This window comes from Trachemys scripta, chromosome 11 (assembly GCF_013100865.1).
Source record: "Trachemys scripta elegans isolate TJP31775 chromosome 11, CAS_Tse_1.0, whole genome shotgun sequence".
NCBI lineage: Eukaryota > Metazoa > Chordata > Testudines > Emydidae > Trachemys > Trachemys scripta.
Genome location: NC_048308.1, coordinates 30,529,173 through 30,546,789, shown reverse-complemented (window position 1 = coordinate 30,546,789; position 17,617 = coordinate 30,529,173). Strand labels below are relative to the sequence as shown.

At 38.9% G+C, this 17,617-nt stretch overlaps 1 protein-coding gene across 1 annotated transcript in view; it reads left to right on the top strand.

Annotated features, from left to right (window-relative positions):
• LY75 (lymphocyte antigen 75) overlaps window positions 1-17,179 on the top strand; it is a 74,183-nt gene extending 57,004 nt beyond the window's left edge. The window contains exons 29-35 of the mRNA XM_034786533.1: window positions 1,252-1,446; window positions 1,856-2,076; window positions 3,205-3,379; window positions 4,703-4,870; window positions 6,219-6,341; window positions 7,659-7,826; window positions 13,600-17,179. Coding sequence (XP_034642424.1) covers window positions 1,252-1,446; window positions 1,856-2,076; window positions 3,205-3,379; window positions 4,703-4,870; window positions 6,219-6,341; window positions 7,659-7,826; window positions 13,600-13,784 — 1,235 coding nt within the window. The 3' untranslated portion in view covers window positions 13,785-17,179. The remainder of the gene's footprint in view (window positions 1-1,251; window positions 1,447-1,855; window positions 2,077-3,204; window positions 3,380-4,702; window positions 4,871-6,218; window positions 6,342-7,658; window positions 7,827-13,599) is intronic.
• Window positions 17,180-17,617: the final 438 nt, after the last annotated feature.

Sequence of the window (17,617 nt, the reverse complement as noted above, 5' to 3'; positions counted from 1 at the left end):
CATAGGCCTGATTTACAGAGATACTGAGCATCCAAAACTCCCATTGAAGTTAGTGACAGTTTGGGTGCTCACTACTTTGGAATTTCAAGCCCAGACTGAGTAGCAAACTACTAAAGCTCCTACAGCTGCAGCTTGTGACCAACCCTGCATTCTCTATTATGTGCAGTAAGTCTTCTGCAATTTTTCTGTTAGAATAATAGTGCTTTTCATCTTCAAAGCACTTTACAAAGATGAATGAATAACATCTCAGTGATGTAGATCAGTAATTTTTTCATGATCCCCAAGAGTCCATGTATTCTGCTTCATTCTGAATGTAGATTCTGAAGCAGAGTGTCTGAATTCTGTTGCAATCTGGAGCCCTTGGAAAGGTGGAGCAGGAGGTAGTTTTGGATTGTGGGGCAAGTGCATGAACTGGACGTTTCAATTTAAACAATAAACTGTAGAGTAGTTATCAGGATTGGAACTTAAGCGGTTCCATACAGATGCAAAGATCTGATGTTAGTATTAGACCCTTAAATTTTCATTTTTAGGTTTCAAATACTGAACTCATTGTGATGAATGGGGTAGTTCTCACTTCTCGGAGCTATTATTTCAGACTGTCTGCAGACTCAGAAATACAACACTGCATCAATTACACTCAGTTCTTGTTTTAAAAGTAATCTTCATGGACAGGAAACATTATTTAAAAAAAAAGAAAGAAGAAATCTTAGATTCCAGAGCACCTTATTTCAGAAATGGATTTTCTGGCAAATTGCATGACTAAGGAATTGCAGAACACACAGGGTCATGGCAATCTCCATTTTACAAAATGTGAAAACAAGGCAGAGACATTAGTCACATTAAGCTACCGAGAGAGTGTGCATCATAGCCAGGATAGAATTCAGGAATTCCTGATTCCTAGTTATAGCTATTATCCACCAGACCACTCTTCTTCAGAAAATAGTACTGGGTTACTTGCAAGGCACCTGTTGTTTGTTTGGTTTGGTTTTTGTAATCTGAATTTTCACAATTCTAATTTGGGCAATCTCCAAAGAACATTTTCTCGTGACACTTAGAATTTTGGTGAGGGCTTAGAGGAAACTCTAGCAAACTTCAAAAAACAGTTAATAACAGGCTTTCTGATCTAAAGTGAGTGTTTATTAATACTGGTCAGGAGCACACCATCTTCAGTTGTAGATGAATTTCACGTTTCTTAAAAAATCAGTGCTTTGCTCAAGCCTAAATATAGAAACTTTTTCATATTTTCCACAGATAATTCCCTAAAATGGTATGATGAAACTTATGTGTCTTACAATAACTGGAAACAGGGAAGACCTAACGTAAAGAAGAATCAGTTTTTTGCTGGAGTGAACCGTGATGGGTTTTGGGATATTTACAACCATACGCAAAGTTGGCAAGCTCTTCAATTTAATCAACACAGTATTCTTGCTTGTAAAATTGAAATGGGTAAGTAATATCCAGAAACAATTACACCCAAAGTTTTGGGGGCTGGGGAGGTAAAGTTAATTTTAAGGCCTAGTCCTGCAAGCCCTCCATGAACAGGACTCCCAATGAAGACCCTGCATCTGCTCCCATTGAACTCATTGGCAAAACTGTCATGGATTTCAATCTGCAGGATGAAGTTGTCTGTCAGTATTCCAGTACTCTGCTCAGGATGGATGTTGGCTGTGTGCCTCCATCTTTCTCCCATCATTTAATATAAAAAAAGATAATGTGTATCCCGTAAGTAATTTATATTGAACACTTCAGTGCTTGAATGAGTTGTTATAGACTGATGGATTTTAATATCTTCCACATATTTCTAATAACATGAATGAAGTGTATAGAATTAACTATGATCTTAATCTTGAAATAGGGCCCAGAGAGAACAAGCCTCCATTGCCCGAGTATATACTACATGGAAATAGCACATACAGAATCCTTCAGAAAAAAATAACCTGGTATGAAGCATTAAGAGAATGCAAACAGAATGGAAGTGATTTAGTCAGCATACACAGTGAATCCCATCAGGTGTTTTTGGAAGATATTGTAAGGCGTGATGGATATCCACTGTGGCTTGGGCTATCAAGCCTTGATGTAAGTTTCTGCTGTCATGACCATCGTTTCTTTTTCTGCAGTAATTTTCTGCGGTTGATTTCCAAAATCTTTGTGATCTTTCCAGGCCTTTTAGAGGCTTGACTTTCATGCTAGAAGATTATTAGCTTTCTTTTTCCCCAACCACTAATAATATATGTTATGTTATTACACTTAGCTATTAGGGATTAGAAATGTATTTTAGAATGAGTGTCTGATTTCATACTTACATGATGGGCCAAATTCACCCCACTAGCATAGGGAAGTGCAGCGTGCAGCCTCTCTGCTCCACCTTGCCCATTATACCACCATCCTTCCTCAGGGTTTTCAAAGGGGAGGGTAGCTTTAAGCTCCCTTTGGGGCCCACCAGCAAATACACCTCTACCCCGATATAACGCGACGCGATATAACACGAATTCAGATATAACGCAGTAAAGCAGTGCTCCGGGGGGGGGGGGCGGGACTGCGCACTCCGGTGGATCAAAGCAAGTTTGATACAACGCGGTTTCACCTCTAACACGGTAAGATTTTTTGGCTCCTGAGGACAGCGTTATATCGAGATAGAGGTGTAGTGCTCAGGGGAAACATCAATTCAGTGCATCTGTCCACCACTTACCCATCTTTTGGGCTGCACTAATCCCTTCACCTCCCATGGCAGACTTTCCACTGCCATGGTTTCCACCAGCTACACTTCCAAGTGAATCTAGCTTAGTAGCTTTCATCAAAAACTGATAAACTTTACATACTGCTCCCATCCCTGTGGTTTAACAGCTCACAACATGACAAAGTAATAGATTTGTTAGGACAGGAAGTGAAGAATGCCTTATGTAATTGAAACAATCTGGGAAAATTAGGGAGGCATAATGTTTCCAGGTTGGGATTTGGCCTGGCCACAACCGTACTCTTAGAGAACCACAGACTCCTCAATGATCACAGGTGGCCAGGGCCTTAGTTTTAAGTATTACCTGGAAGACAGAACCTGCTAACTATGTTGGGCATTGGTTCAGTACTGACTTGAAGGAAATGGGTTTTTGACTCTTCAGTGCATCACTCTTTGTACGTTATCTGTGTTTATATTTGATTAATTAAGGCCTGAATGCAGTGGTATAAAAATTATTATTCTTTAATCAGGGAAGTGAATCTAATTTAGAATGGTCTGATGGAAGTGAATTTGACTACCGTCCCTGGGAACTAGAAAACTCTACATCTATTGGGAACTGCGTTTTTCTGGATACTAAAGGATTTTGGAAACGTGAAAGGTGCACAGATGCTGTTGATGGTGCCATTTGCTATACTTCTTCAGACAGTAAGCCTGATTTCCTTTTTTCCTGTAATTTAACACGTACTCTATTTTACATGCTGTATTATGAACAGAAAATGAAGACTGAAAGAAATGTGATTTAGACTAAACCAGACATTTTGTTCTTTAAGACTGATTGTTTAGAAGGAGTGGCAAAGTACTCGTCAGTATATCTTGTAAGCTTTGTGGCACTTTGGTATTTGATAACAGTGGTGGCCAGATACCTAAACAGGCATTAAAAATAGATACTGCTTGTTAAACAGCCTAATGTGAGAGGGTTTCTTTATGCCAAAAATGTTTTCACTGCAGAGTTTTGTTGGCTCAGCTTCCATGAAATACTAACTCTGTCAAAGTCATGTGCTGTCACTGGATTTCTGTTTTAAGATTTTGATAACTGCTCAGGACATTTCTTTCCCATGCCCATCAATGGAGTGAAACTTTAAACTGAGCTGAGCAGGGTGTATGTTGACTAACACATTACTGAAAGGCTTTTGGAAGGCAGTGTTGAGTAGTAGTTAGAACAGGAGACTCGCAGTCAGTACTCCTGAGTTTTATTCTCAACTATGTCAAGTTTAGCTTTGGGGCTTGGGCAAATCACAACCTTTCTGTGCCTTAGTTTTCCACTTATAAAATGGGAAATATATATCCTCCCTTTATAAAGCAATAAAGCACTTTGAGATCCTTGTGTGGAAGGTGCTATGAAAATTACCATATTAATTTATGAATCTTAGTTTGAGTAGTGGGAACATGAGACTGTCACCATCTGTATCTGTTTCATACTCCCTCATTTTAGACAATTATCTTGGCAAAATCTGGTAAATAAAACTGGTGACCTCAGATTACCATAGTTTCTTCAAATTAGAGGGATCACTTTCAACATGACCCAATGTTTCATGGAAGAAATTAATATAATTAAATTAATATACATATAAATTAATATAATTTTTATAAATTGTTAGACTGATTACCTCTTTGTGACCTATGGTATAAATGTCAGCTCTTAAATCAGAGGTTCACAATGAATGAGCATACCATATTTCAAGGCCATTTGAATGCTTGAAATCCAGTAAGAATGAGCGGTCCCCCACTAATAGGAAGATCAAAGTCCCAGAATATCTGGAACTTTTCCTGTAATCATTGGCTGATAATGAATGAATCTACTATATTTCAAGAAGCAAGCTAAATGGGATATAAATTAATTTTGTCGGTTAGTCAGACCATTTTCAGCATGTGTGTGTATTTTTGTATATAGCATCCCTACCCCAGAGTGATTTGACTCTGCAGAGCCTCTTCTAATTTGCATAATACAAAGTTTTTATATTTTTACAGAGAGACGACTACAGCCACAGCAAACCAAAGGCTCTTCCAGGTGTCCACAGGGTACTAGAACATCGCAGTGGTTGCAGTATAAAGATCATTGCTATGCATTTGATATGGCATTATACAATTTTTCAGTATATACTGCAGAAGAGGCTAAAAGAGTCTGCCAGAAGCTGGGTATGTTTGGTTTTATTTATAATGTAAATAGCTCGTCATTAAGGGAGGATTAGAAAAAACACACTGGCAAAACTTCTGTTTTATGTTTCTTCGATTTGGGAATATGTCTAATGGCTGGTTTTATCTCATGATTTTTGGAGCATCCGATTAATATTTTTGGTAAAGTTGTGCAATGTTCTAATTATTTATCTGGAACATGAAAGTACATAAATAAAGTGATGCCTCATACGTAACCATTGATAAAGAAGGATTCAGAAGATCAAGGCTGATTTCCAAGGGAAAACCTTTTTATTTTACCCAAACCACTTTATACAAATTAAAGCCTGTATTGTTACAAAGTCATTCTTATTATAGCCCTGGGCATAGGATGAATGCAGAGAAATCCCACCAAGGATTTGAAAATAGACATTTCACACTTTAAACTTAATGACGCACACAGAAGCTGAAAGGCCAATTTTTGTGCTAAAAGGAGAGCTTTTTTTCTTTTCTTTAGTAAATACTGGGGATTGTTTTGTGACAGATAATATAAGCAGCATGTAATTCCTCATGTACAGAATCCTTTGCTCCCTTCACAATTTTAGGATGTTTGAATTGTCATAATTTTAGCTGTGTAATTTTTTTTACTATTTAAGGTTAATTAAACTGTGTAAGATAAACTGAAATAAAAGAAGCAGGTATTCCCATTACCAGGTGTGACACCCAATTCAGGGCCACTTGGACCCAGCGTGGGTTAGAGCAAGAGTAGTCCTTCTTTAACTTACACTGTTGACAGAAAGTCCTTTATGCCAGGATCTGGTGCATTGAAGCACGCCTCCCCCCACCTCTACCCCCTGCCCTCCAGTGCACCCCCTACTTGCCATTACACCTTAAGTGCAGTGACATTATATATCCATATATGATTTGTTATTTAGATACAGAAAAATGGCTTGATCCTACAAGGTGCTGAGCCTCTATTTAGGTTAATAGGAATCAAGGGGGTTTACAGAAGATGCTTAGCACCTGACAGGATCAATGCTTCTGTTTCCATAAAGTATCATTTGATATCTTTCCAGACTTGCAGGAGAATTGTCTTTATTTTATTTTGCATCACCTGCCCAGATGATAAAACAAGAAGTTAACTTTGATCTGAGGCTGCTCATGACATTGCATTGTTCTCCTAGTCTGTGTTTTTTCCTCTGCAGATTACATATCACAACATTTTAGGAGTCCAAATTAGCAAATGTTCTCTCTCATTTCTGTGCTTTAAATGATCCCTTTTGAATTTTTAGAAAATCCATTTAATTTAAAAAGACTATGAGCGAAACCTCTAAAATTTCTTTCTGTACTGACCATTAAACTCTTCCCTTAGATCCTTCTGCAACACTATTGACTATAAAGGATGCCGAAGAGAATACATTTGTCAGCAATCACATAAGGCAAAATGACCTCATCACCAGAAGAGTGTGGCTTGGATTGTCTCAGAATTTCAGGGGTAAGAAGTAACTACCAACTATGTGTGTGTATATATCTTATATGGTAAATAAAAATGAATGAAAATAATATAAAAATACTTAGAATTTGAAAAATTAACTGCCGTTGCTATGCAATTTGTTAGCATTAATTTATATAGTATAGTAACTTCTACCCCTTCTCAGTTTGTGTCAATTCCGAATGTTTCTTGATTTGTGATTTAGAATTATTTTCTCATATATTCAGTGGGTTAAATTCAAACATTTAGCTGCTAGATTAAGACACATGGGTTAAAAAAGGTATATGCGGAGAGGTGTTTTTTGTTGGCTTTTTAAAATTATTCTAAAATATTTATTTTATGAGTTTCACAGAATCACTTTTATTTTTGTGGCTTTGGATTGAAAATTAGATAATCAACAAAGGGACATTGTACAAGAGGTTGAGATTTTGATGAGAACTAGTTGGCTGTGATTTAATCCAGGCAAGACTGAGATAATGGTGGGTTGGTGGAAGCAGGCAGAAGAGTAAGTGGAACTTATATGGGCATGCAACTACCATTTGTAAGAACAGTGTGAAAATTGGAGATGGTATTAGATTCTGGGCCAGTCCTAGATGACCAGGTAGCAGCTGCGACAGAGTATTTTCCATCTGCGCCTGACAAGACAAATATAAACCTTTCTCTCCAGTGTGAACCTTGTCAGAATTATCCATGCTTTTATCACCTCAAGACTAGATTACTGTAATGCGCCCCACATGGGGACTATTTAGAAGCTGAATCTACTGCTGGAATGCTGCAGTGCTCTTATTAAGTGGAGTCGCACATTGGGAGCACATTAGACCAGTACACCATGATCTACACTGGCTTCCAGTAAGTTTCTAGGTGGACTTTAAGCCCTAAATGATTTGAGACCTGGTTACCTGAGGTATCACCTCTCCCTGTGCCACATTTAGGATGAGCAAAGGCACTTGAGCTGGAATTTCTTCAATATAAATGAGACTGAGGTGCTGACAGGGCATTTTCTATGCAGGTTGCTCAGTAATTGAACTTACTTCGCTCCCAACTCTTGGTCTGCCAGATCCCAGATTTGTTAACCTGGGCATGCTGCAGAGCCTGTCTCTCTCAGGAAGGGTGCACTGAGGTGGATATATTTATATTTATGGGCAGTTTATGTTGTCGTTTGTTATTTATGTAATAGGCACCCAGCTCACTGGATGGGTACCTACAGTTGATTTTTAGAAATGAGATGAACTAAATAAATTGCGATTTTCACGTTATGTTGCAATATTGCAAATTTTTATGGTGATTTATCAAAGCAGTATTTGTGATCTCTCCCTACAGCTAAATCCTTGAACTGGCTTGATGGTTCAGCAGTTAAATATGCCAACTGGGCAAATGGAACTTCAAAAGTCAATGGTAAATGCAGTGTTATCCTATCCACAAATGGAACATGGTCTGAAGTTGACTGCAGTCATAGTAAAGGCAGAGTTGTTTGTAAAGCTCCTCTAGGTATGTCTTTCTTGTGTTTAATATACAATTTACTATTTTTTAATTGTTGCACTAAAGGATTTTTATGTCAGGCAAGGTCTGTGTACAGATCTCTCAGATGAAATTCACTCCAGAAGACCTGTGGCTTAAGGGGGACTTAAATGGTGCATGGGCCTTCAGTGTGCTCTCTGGCTAGGATAATGTGTCCAGTATAGTTGTAAAAGAGTTACAGAGCTGATACTATCTTTTCTTTATAGTTGTGAAAAATCTGGACTAATTTACATTTCAATGTTGGCTTTAAGTCAAGTGGGTTGTTTTTTTTTTTTTGTAAGACCAGTCTGTGGTGGAAGGTACATTTATCCTGTTTATTTTTAGGCTGCTTTTGTTTTTGTAAAGCAGCTAATTTCTACTTTAATCTTTATATGTTCAATACCTGGTTGTCGCATTTCTATGCATGGTTCAATGTCGTGTTGATGGGCACACTAGAAATGCATAGATAGATATTAATAAATAGTTAAGTATCAAAGGGGTAGCCGTGTTAGTCTGGATCCATAAAAAGCGACAAAGAGTCCTGTGGCACCTTATAGACTAACAGATGTATTGCAGCATAAGCTTTCGTGGGTGAATACTGCATCTGATGAAGTGAGTATTCACCCACGAAATCTTATGCTCCAATACGTCTGTTAGTCTATAAGGTGCCACAGGACTCTTTGTAACTTTCAATAAATAGTTAGAGGCCTTCATCATAAGAATGGCCATACTGAGTCAGACCAATGGTTCATCTAGCCTAGTATCTCGTCTTCTGACAGTCGCCACTGCCAAATGCTTTCAAAGGGAACGAACAGAACAGGGCAACTGTCCAGTGATCCATCCTATCATCTATTCTGGCAGTCAGAGACTAGGGACAGCCAGAGCATGGGGCTGCATCCCTGACCATCTTGACTAATAGCCATGAAATTATCTAATTCTTTTTTTAACCCAGTTATAGTCTTGGCCTTCACAACATCCCCCTGACAAGAAGTTCCACAGGTTGACTGTGCGTTATGTGAAGAAGTACTTCCTTTTGTTTGTTTTAAACCTGCTGCCTATTAATTTCATTGGGTGACCCCTGGTTCTTCTGTTGTTTGAAGGAATAATACTTCCTTATTCACTTTCTACACACCATTCATGATTTTATAGATCTCTGTCATATCACCCCTTCGTCATCCATTCTCCAAGCTGAACAATCCCAGTCTTTTTAATCTCTCCTCATATGGAAGCTGTTCCACACCCTTAATTATTTTTGTTGCCCTTCTCTGTATCTTTTCCAATTCTAATATATCTTTTTTGAGATGGGGCGACCAGAACTACACACAGTATTCAAGGTGTGGGCATACCATGGATTTATATAGTGGCATTATGATATTCACTGTTTTATTATCTATCCCGTTCCTAGCATTTTGTTAGCTCTTTTGACTGCTGCGGCATTATCCACAATGACTCCAAATTCTCTTTCTTAAATAATAACAATCAATTTAGATCCCATCATTTTGTATGTATATGTTTTCCATTGTGCATTACTTTGCATTTATCAACATTTCGTCGGCCATTTTGTTGCCCAGTCACCCAGCTTTGTGAGATTCTTTTGTAACTCCTTGCAGTCGGCTTTGGCCTTAACTATCCTGAGTAACTTTGTATCATCTGCAAATTTTGCCTTCTCACTATTTCCCCCTTTTTCCAGATCATTTATGAATATGTTGAACAGCACAGGTCCCAGTCCAGATCCCTTGGGGATCCCGCTATTTACCTCTCTTTATTCTGAAAATTGACCACTTATTCCTATCCTTTGTTTTCTGTCTTTTAACCAGCTACTGATTCATGGAAGGACCTTCCCTCTTATCCTATGACTGCTTACTTTGCTTTAGACCCTTTGGTGAGGGACCTTGTCAAAGGCTTTCTGAAAGTCCAAGTAGACTATATCCTCTGGATCACACTTGTCCACATGTTTGTTGACCACCTCAGAGAATTCTAATAGATTGGTGATTTCCCTTTAAGAAAGCCATGCTGATTCCTCCACAGAAAATTGAGTTCATCTATGTGTCTGATAATTCTGTTATTTACTATAGTTTTAACCAGTTTTTCTGGTACTGAAGTTAGGTTTACTGACCTGTAATTGCCAGGATAGCCTCTGGAGCCTTTTTTAAAAATTGGTGTCACATTAACTATCCTCCAGTCATCTGGTACAGAAGCTGAGTTAAGTTATAGGTTACATACCACACTTAATAGTTCTGCAATTTCATATTTGTATTCCTTCAGAACTCTTGGGGGAATACCATCTGGTCCTGGTGACTTATTACTGTTTAATTTACCAATCAGTTCTAAAATCTCCTCTATTTACACCTCAGTCTGGGACAGTTCCTCAGATTTGTCACCAAAAAGAATGGCTTAGATGTGGGAATCTCCCTCACATCCTCTGCAGTGAGGAACGATGCAAAGAATTCATTTAGCTTCTTCACAATGACCTTATCTTCCTTGAATGCTCCTTTGAACCTCCATCATCCAATGGCCCCACTGATTGCTTGGCAAGCTTCCTGCTTCTGATGCATTTTAAAAAAAAATTGCTGTTAGTTTTTGAGTCTTTTCCTAGTTGCAAAATTCCAAAATTTGCTAATTCCAGAATTCTTCTGCTGGCATGTACCAAGTGTATACCATCAGTCTACATTCCCTAATATCCAGTCTGCTGTAGGACAGAAGTGTGTTTTCCAAAGTTTATTAACAGCTACAACAGAAATAAATATGGGGGCTACAGTATACAAGTGTTTGCCTTCTTTCCTGCCCCACCAGTGGACCTCACATGGAGAGGCAGGCATTCATGGTTTTAGTACTGGAGCTGGTCCTATGGGCAGCAGGTGCATGTATGTGTCATGCCAGGGAAAAGTTGAGGGTGCCACTACCTGGTCACTGAGAGATCAGTTTGGAGCACTAGCATCTTAGTGGCTTCATCTGTGTATGCAGTGTTACCATGACAGCTGCGTAGATTTCAGCAAAATCTACAATGCGTGTCCATGTCATAGAATAATCTCTGTAAGTTTCCTTCATAGCAGCAAGTTTCCCCCTTACTAAAATACCCGTCTTTGCTAGCTATTTCTGTATAGGATGCGGCACTACGCTCTTTCCATTGAGGAGCTAAAATAATTCTTGCTATGAGTAAGAAGTCCCATGTGCAAGTTTATCCATTCTTGCAAGCAGACAAACTACACTAGATTAAGGTCTTGTTTACTCTTAAAGGTTTGCTGGTATAACTTTACCTGTCTGATGGCTGGGGAAAAGATCCAGTTCCCATACTGCTACTTCACATTTCACTCCTTCCAGGATAGAAATCAGTTACTTGGGTCAGAAAGGGTCCTTGGAAGCAGTGGGATCTTTCAGATTTTGCCTACACCTCCATGGAAGTTGAGAGGGAGGAACAATGGGAAGCTAATGTTCCTGTTCATGTTGTTAAGGAAGAGCTACAAGATCTTCTCTGACCCTGCCTCAGAAATGGGTTTCCTCCTGCTTCTAGGAAGCTCAGGGACAGAATTAAGTATGCACTGAGGCACAAAGTACATTTAAACAGTGAGGAAAACCAACATTAAAGACAATAGGTTTTGTGACGGATTCAGACCAGTAGGCTATAAAAGAGTAGTGGAAGGCAAATATATCAGCCTCAGGATGAGCAGGTCCCTGTTCCCTGGGTGGCCAAACAAAGGCTACTCCAGGACAATCAAGACACCTGATGCCAATTAACCAATTAAGGTAGTTAGGCTCATAGGTGCCAACTTTCCCCAGTGCCCGTGGGTGCTCGTGCCCCCCCCCGGCCCCCCCCCGACTCCCCCCCGTCCCCGCCCCCATTCCAACCCCTTCCCCAAAGTCCCCACCCCAACTCTGCCCCCTCCCTGCCCCTATTGGACCCCTTCTCCAAATCCCCACCCCAGACCCGCCTCTTCCCCGAGTGTGCCGCGTTCTCCCTCCTCCCTCCCAGCCGTGCAAAACAGCGCTGGGAGCTAGGGGGAAAAAGCAGGCACGCGGTGCACTCGGGAGGAGGCGGAGCAGAGGCGGAGGTGAGCTGGGGTGGGAGGGTGAGGTGGGAAGCTGCTGGTGGGTGTTGAGCACCCACCAATTTTTCCCTATGGGTGCTCCAACCCCAGAGCACCCACGGAGTCGGCGCCTATGGTTAGGCTAATGCAGGCACCTGACTCCAATTAACTGGCAAAGAGTCAGTTAAGGCTGTTAGGCTAATGGAGACAGCTGGAACTAATCAAGGTCCCACTCATAGTGTTTAAAAGCTCTCCTTCCAGTTCTCTCAAGAGAACCCAGGTGGAAGGAGCAGGAGGAGAGGAAGCATTGCTGAATCCTAAGGTAAGGGTACAGCTAGGAAAAGGAGACCATGGGGAAGTGGCCCAGGGAATCAAAACAGCACCAGTGGTGAAGGGGAAGCTGCCAACAGCTGCTACTATTAGGGTCCCTGGGCTGGAACCCAGAATAGAGGGTGGGCCTGGGTTCCCTCCAACCCCCTTGCTCCACAGCACCCCCTGAACGGGGAGCAGACCTAGATCTAGGCAGGATTGCACCTACTGAGCTCTGAGGAGCAACAAAGGCTGTGGGGTATTCCCCATTCCCACCTTCCATACTGGCCTGTGATGAAAGTAGCTCAATAAAGCTGTGACCTTTGCCACTACAGAAAGAAAGGGAGGTCACATTGAGGGCCTTAGCAAGCTTCTGAGGCCACTAAATCCGCCTGGAAGCCCGGAACGCACCACTATAGGCTCGGAACTTTGTCACCGTTTTTATGCTTCAGTGGAGGCCTTTAAAGTGTGTCTCCACTTCAAAATTTGCTACTTCTATTTTTCAGAAAATGTTCATTTCAGAGGACCCAAAGTACCCTCCGTTATATTGAGTGCAATTCCACACTGATTTAATTGTAAATAATTTCTTAATAGATTAAGAAATATCAGCAAAGTGATTCAAAATTAGCTATTAGATTAAATGGCAGAAAACTTTGTTAATACAGAGTTAATATTGTCCAGCAATAGCTTGCGCCCTTCCAGAATGTCAAGTTCAGACTTCAGAAAACCAGGAAATACAGAGTTAAGGTACACCCACATGTAACCTTAACTCTGGCCTCTTTGAGCAGTGCCCCCAAAACACCCATACTACACATACTCACTCTGTCATTTCACTGTAAAGGAAAGGAGCTATATGCACCTGCCCTGCACTCAAACACTTAACATACTCTCCTGATAGACTACCACACTTGTGAAATTCAACAATCAATTCCCACGTATATGCAAAAAGGTATTGCCAGAATAGGTCACCTTTAATTTAAGAAAAGCTGTTTGGGGTGGGGTTTTTTTGTTTTTGTTTTGTTTTTCTGTGGAACTGTATCCCAGGACACTGTGGCAAATGGCCCCAAATTTAGATCACTGACTCTATTCTGAATCTCCAGGAGGCAAACCAAATTTCAAGGCAATCCAAGTAACCAGACAGATTGTAGCACAATTAGAACAGTCCAGCTTTAAACAGAAAGGGCTTCTTAACCTTAATCATAGTGGAGCTTGTGCTCCGCTACAATATTTGGCACTTATAGGAAACTAGCTTTTGAATTGATGGTGTAGGAAATATTTGTGTGTGTGTCCGTAAGACTTAAAATAGAGTTCCTGAACTTCAATAAAATGACTTTATAGTAAATTTATACATATTAGTATAAAACTTTGCTGTATAACAAATATTTTTCAGTCAAAAACACTGATTAACTATTTTCATTTCTCTTTTACAGGCACTAATCATACTGGAGTGGCTATAACATTTGCTCTGTTAATTATCCTAGTCTTGGTTGCTGGATTAATTTGGTATCTCTACAAAAAGAAACGGCTTCAGTGGGGTGGCTTCTTTGCAGTACGCTATGAACGAGGGATGAATGAAGATGAGACTGATAGCATGTTTACCAAAGATGGTTACTGAGAAACTGTTTTTGCTAATTGTTTTATTACAAATTCTACTCTGTGAAACTATGGGGAATGGGCTACTTGACACTTTATTAGTTCCTTCTGAAAAACGAGTAAGAAAATTATTAACTAGTGGCTAAATTCTGCCCTCTAATACATGTGTGCAATTTTAAGTCAGTGGAAGTTAACTGAATTTGGCTTTAGCTGTAAATCTTGCACAAGGTAGAAGTTCCCTGAGCCTCTATACCTCTGTGATTCCATATTAAATCTGGGTATTGCCTCTAAAATCTTTACCTACATTATCTTTTTTTTTGGTAAAGCTTTTTGGGGGGTTGCGGGTGAGGAATAGACATTTAAACCGCAAACCAAACAAACTTAAAATTAAATATCTAGCTTTTTACAGGCAATTATTGATTAAACCGTTGGTGTCAAAAGACATACATTTTGAGATACAGTACATGCCCTGTTTCTAGCACTGGGTCCTCCTGCAACAATTAGCACAAAATATGATGATAAATACCAGATAAATGATATTTGGAATAACCACTTGTGTAATAACTCATTAATTATCAACAGTGATATAATACAGAGGGGCTTGTAACCACTGACAATTTCTGTTCTCACTGAGGTAGAAGCTTAACATTTGGTATGCTCATTATGGTTCATTGAGTGCAAGAGAGAAAAATTATATCTGAACATTGATTTTTTTTTTTCTCAGAGGTCACCAAAAAGCCATCATCACTCTTTCCTTTCATATGAATTATTGTTCAGGTGCCCTTCAGAGCTAGAATCATGACATAGAGTATGCTCTTTCAGTGTGGAATTCTATCAATAAGGAAATATTCCTATTAAAAAAACAGGTAACATTTAAGTCTAAGTCTATTGCAGGCTCATACATGAATAGCCATGACCTCCGAAGATGCTACTGGTGTCAGCACAACTGGGATTAAGGGCTAAATACAAACATGAGCAAAATTCAAACCTTATGTAAACACTATGTTACCTTCTAAAAGCAGTTCAATGAATGGTGTATTTTTCACTGTAAGGAGACTGTCCCTTTTAAGCAAGAATTTTCAGTCGTCTTTTCATAGGCTCTTATATGTGGTGATGCAAGTACCCCATAGCAGGCATGTTGAAAATCAATTCCTGGGAATGAGGAGGGAGTAGAAAAGGAAGACTAGTCTTTAAACTAGTATTTAGAGAATAACCTTTAAATCTGCCAAAATCCATCCTATGTTTTTAAAGTTGGTATAGAATTAGATCTGAATGACGATGTCCTGCACTAACACATGGGAAAGACTCACAGTTCATTTCCTAGTCTGTTGCACTCCATTGCAGGTCTAAAGGAGTGTTTCAGAGCCAGTATTCCTGGTTCTGTAATAGGAAATCCATAAGGTTGATGAACCACAGTCCTGCCAGCCAATTTAAGGAACCTCATTGACTACTTCCTAAGCAAATGCTTGTTGTTCAAGAATAGTTGGAATGATATATTATTTGGAGCGGGTGGTGTGTAAAGTGGGAGAAAAGTCAGGGCAGCAGAGAGTGCTGTGACAGGGATTCTGGAGTAATGGGGGAAAGTTTAGACTTAAAATACAAGGTAATGATCTAGCACAGCTGTTCTTTTCACATAATACAAAAGGATAAACACTGTATTTGGTCTGAATAGGATCCTAACTCACCTATGGTATGATTAAACATACAACTTACAACTCAATAACAAATAAGGTATTTCCTCTATAATCAGTTTCAGAAATGAGATGAAAATATGTCCCAGGTAGTGAGTGGGAGGGAATGTTTCACAACTAAGTTGTGTGCAAACATGCTACAAATTCTTGATCTATTTACATGCAAGTTAAAGTTGTTTTTTTATGTGCTGTGTCAGTTGCCTTTCCTATGTACTCCAAAAAGGCTACTAGAGTGAAGGGTTTTTTAAAATATATATTACTTGATTAAACCATTATAGTAAGTCATTGTATGAAAGTGGAATAATAATTGTAAGAAAAATGTTTCTTAATGCACATTGTCCTTTTTCAGATCAGACCTATTTATTGTTTTGAAGGAATATATGCTATTTAAGTAAAAAAACATACTGTACACAAAAGACCAAATTCATTCCTGGTGTAATTCCATTGACATCAGTGGTATTACATCAGGAGTATATTTGGCCAAATATGCTGAGAAATAAATATATAAATAAATAAAAAATAGTAGAGATACTTTTAAGGGAGACAGGCCAAACCTGTGAGCCTCTCTCTTTTTGTTGCTGATACAACACTCCCCTTTGTGCTTGTTTGCACTATTCTGATATGCAGTCTTTTAAAATGATACTTGGCAGTACAGTATGTTTCTAGCAAGATTTTTGTAGATGGTTTTAGTACCCATATACAAGAATAGGTACCAGACAAGCACACTAAAGAAAATAGTTCTGTATTCGATCTCTGATTGGAGAAAAAGTTAAGCATGTTGTCCTTTTGATACCTGGCCATAACTAAGAAAAGAGAGTAAGAAAGAAATTGTCCTTGTAGCAATTTATGCAAAAAACTATTGAAATTGACTGCAATACCTTGGAGTAAAGTTTAGGTAAAATGTGAGACTATTTAACCTTGTTGCTGTGGTTCACATATTGCTTTTACAACAGGCTGGTTCTTGTGAATCCTCTATTTTATTATAATTATGAAACATTTATATTACAGTAGCACAAAGCAGAGTGGGGTCTTACTATGGTAAGTGTTGTACAAACACCTGAGAACACAGTTCTTACCTCTACTGTGTATTTAATGACAAAAATTTCCAACTAATGTGATAAAAATATTATCAATAAAGCAATAGGCAGCATGGCCATGATTCAGCAAAGCACTTTAACGTGCATAATTTTAAGTTAACATAAATGCTTAAATGTTTTGCTGGATGGGGTCTAAATTAGTGGATTTAGAGAAGTTTTGTACTGTATTAAATAAAGTTGTATATGGTTGTCCTTTTCTAACAAAAGTACAGGTCAGGTATTTTTGTACAAATATAAATTAGACACGTTTGTGTTCAGCCTTGCTAGTTTTTTGACTGTTTGCACTTATGGGCTTGCCTGGATGTGAATTTACAGATAGAAAGTGTATTTTTAATGTTATTACCAAGATAACTAAATTATGATTTCAAGAGACATGAATATACAATAAAAGGATAGTGTTTTTATAAAGTGTTTGTATATTGTTGTGAATTATGTAAATAATTTTGTAAGGCACACTTCCAATGTTTTTTACAATATACTAGTAAATGGAATCTTGGGTAGCTTTTATTTCAGTGAGCACAACTGTCTTATCATAAATGAACAGCCCACTTTCTGGATTGAAGTGTACAGTGAGGATAATATACAAACATGCTCTTAAATCTTGAAAGAATAAAATTTATAAAAAGTCAGCCTAATTTTTTTGTTTGTTTCTGTGGGGAAAAATTAACAGAGCTGAATGTCTATACAGCACCTAGCACAATGGTGTTTCTACAATTAAGTAATAACTAATGTTAAGGGGGTTTAGTAGAAACTTTGATAAATCGGTGGCATTGAATTATTTTTATAATGGAGGAAAACATGTTGCTGTGGAATACAAGAAGACTCCTAATGACTATCAGGCTTCTGCTGCATGGAGATGGCAATAATTAAAGAGAAATGTGGCCAATTTAAGCAGGTCTGATTCACTAGTGTCCCAAGGCTGCTTTCTGCCCATGTAATGAACCTCTAAAGTTGCGGTAACAGCCCCCAAGGGAATTCCCCTGAAAATAGGGGAAGTACCCATCAGGTGTAGTCATCTATCTTCCAGCCTCAAGATACTTTCGGTCTGATGTATAATGAGACACATC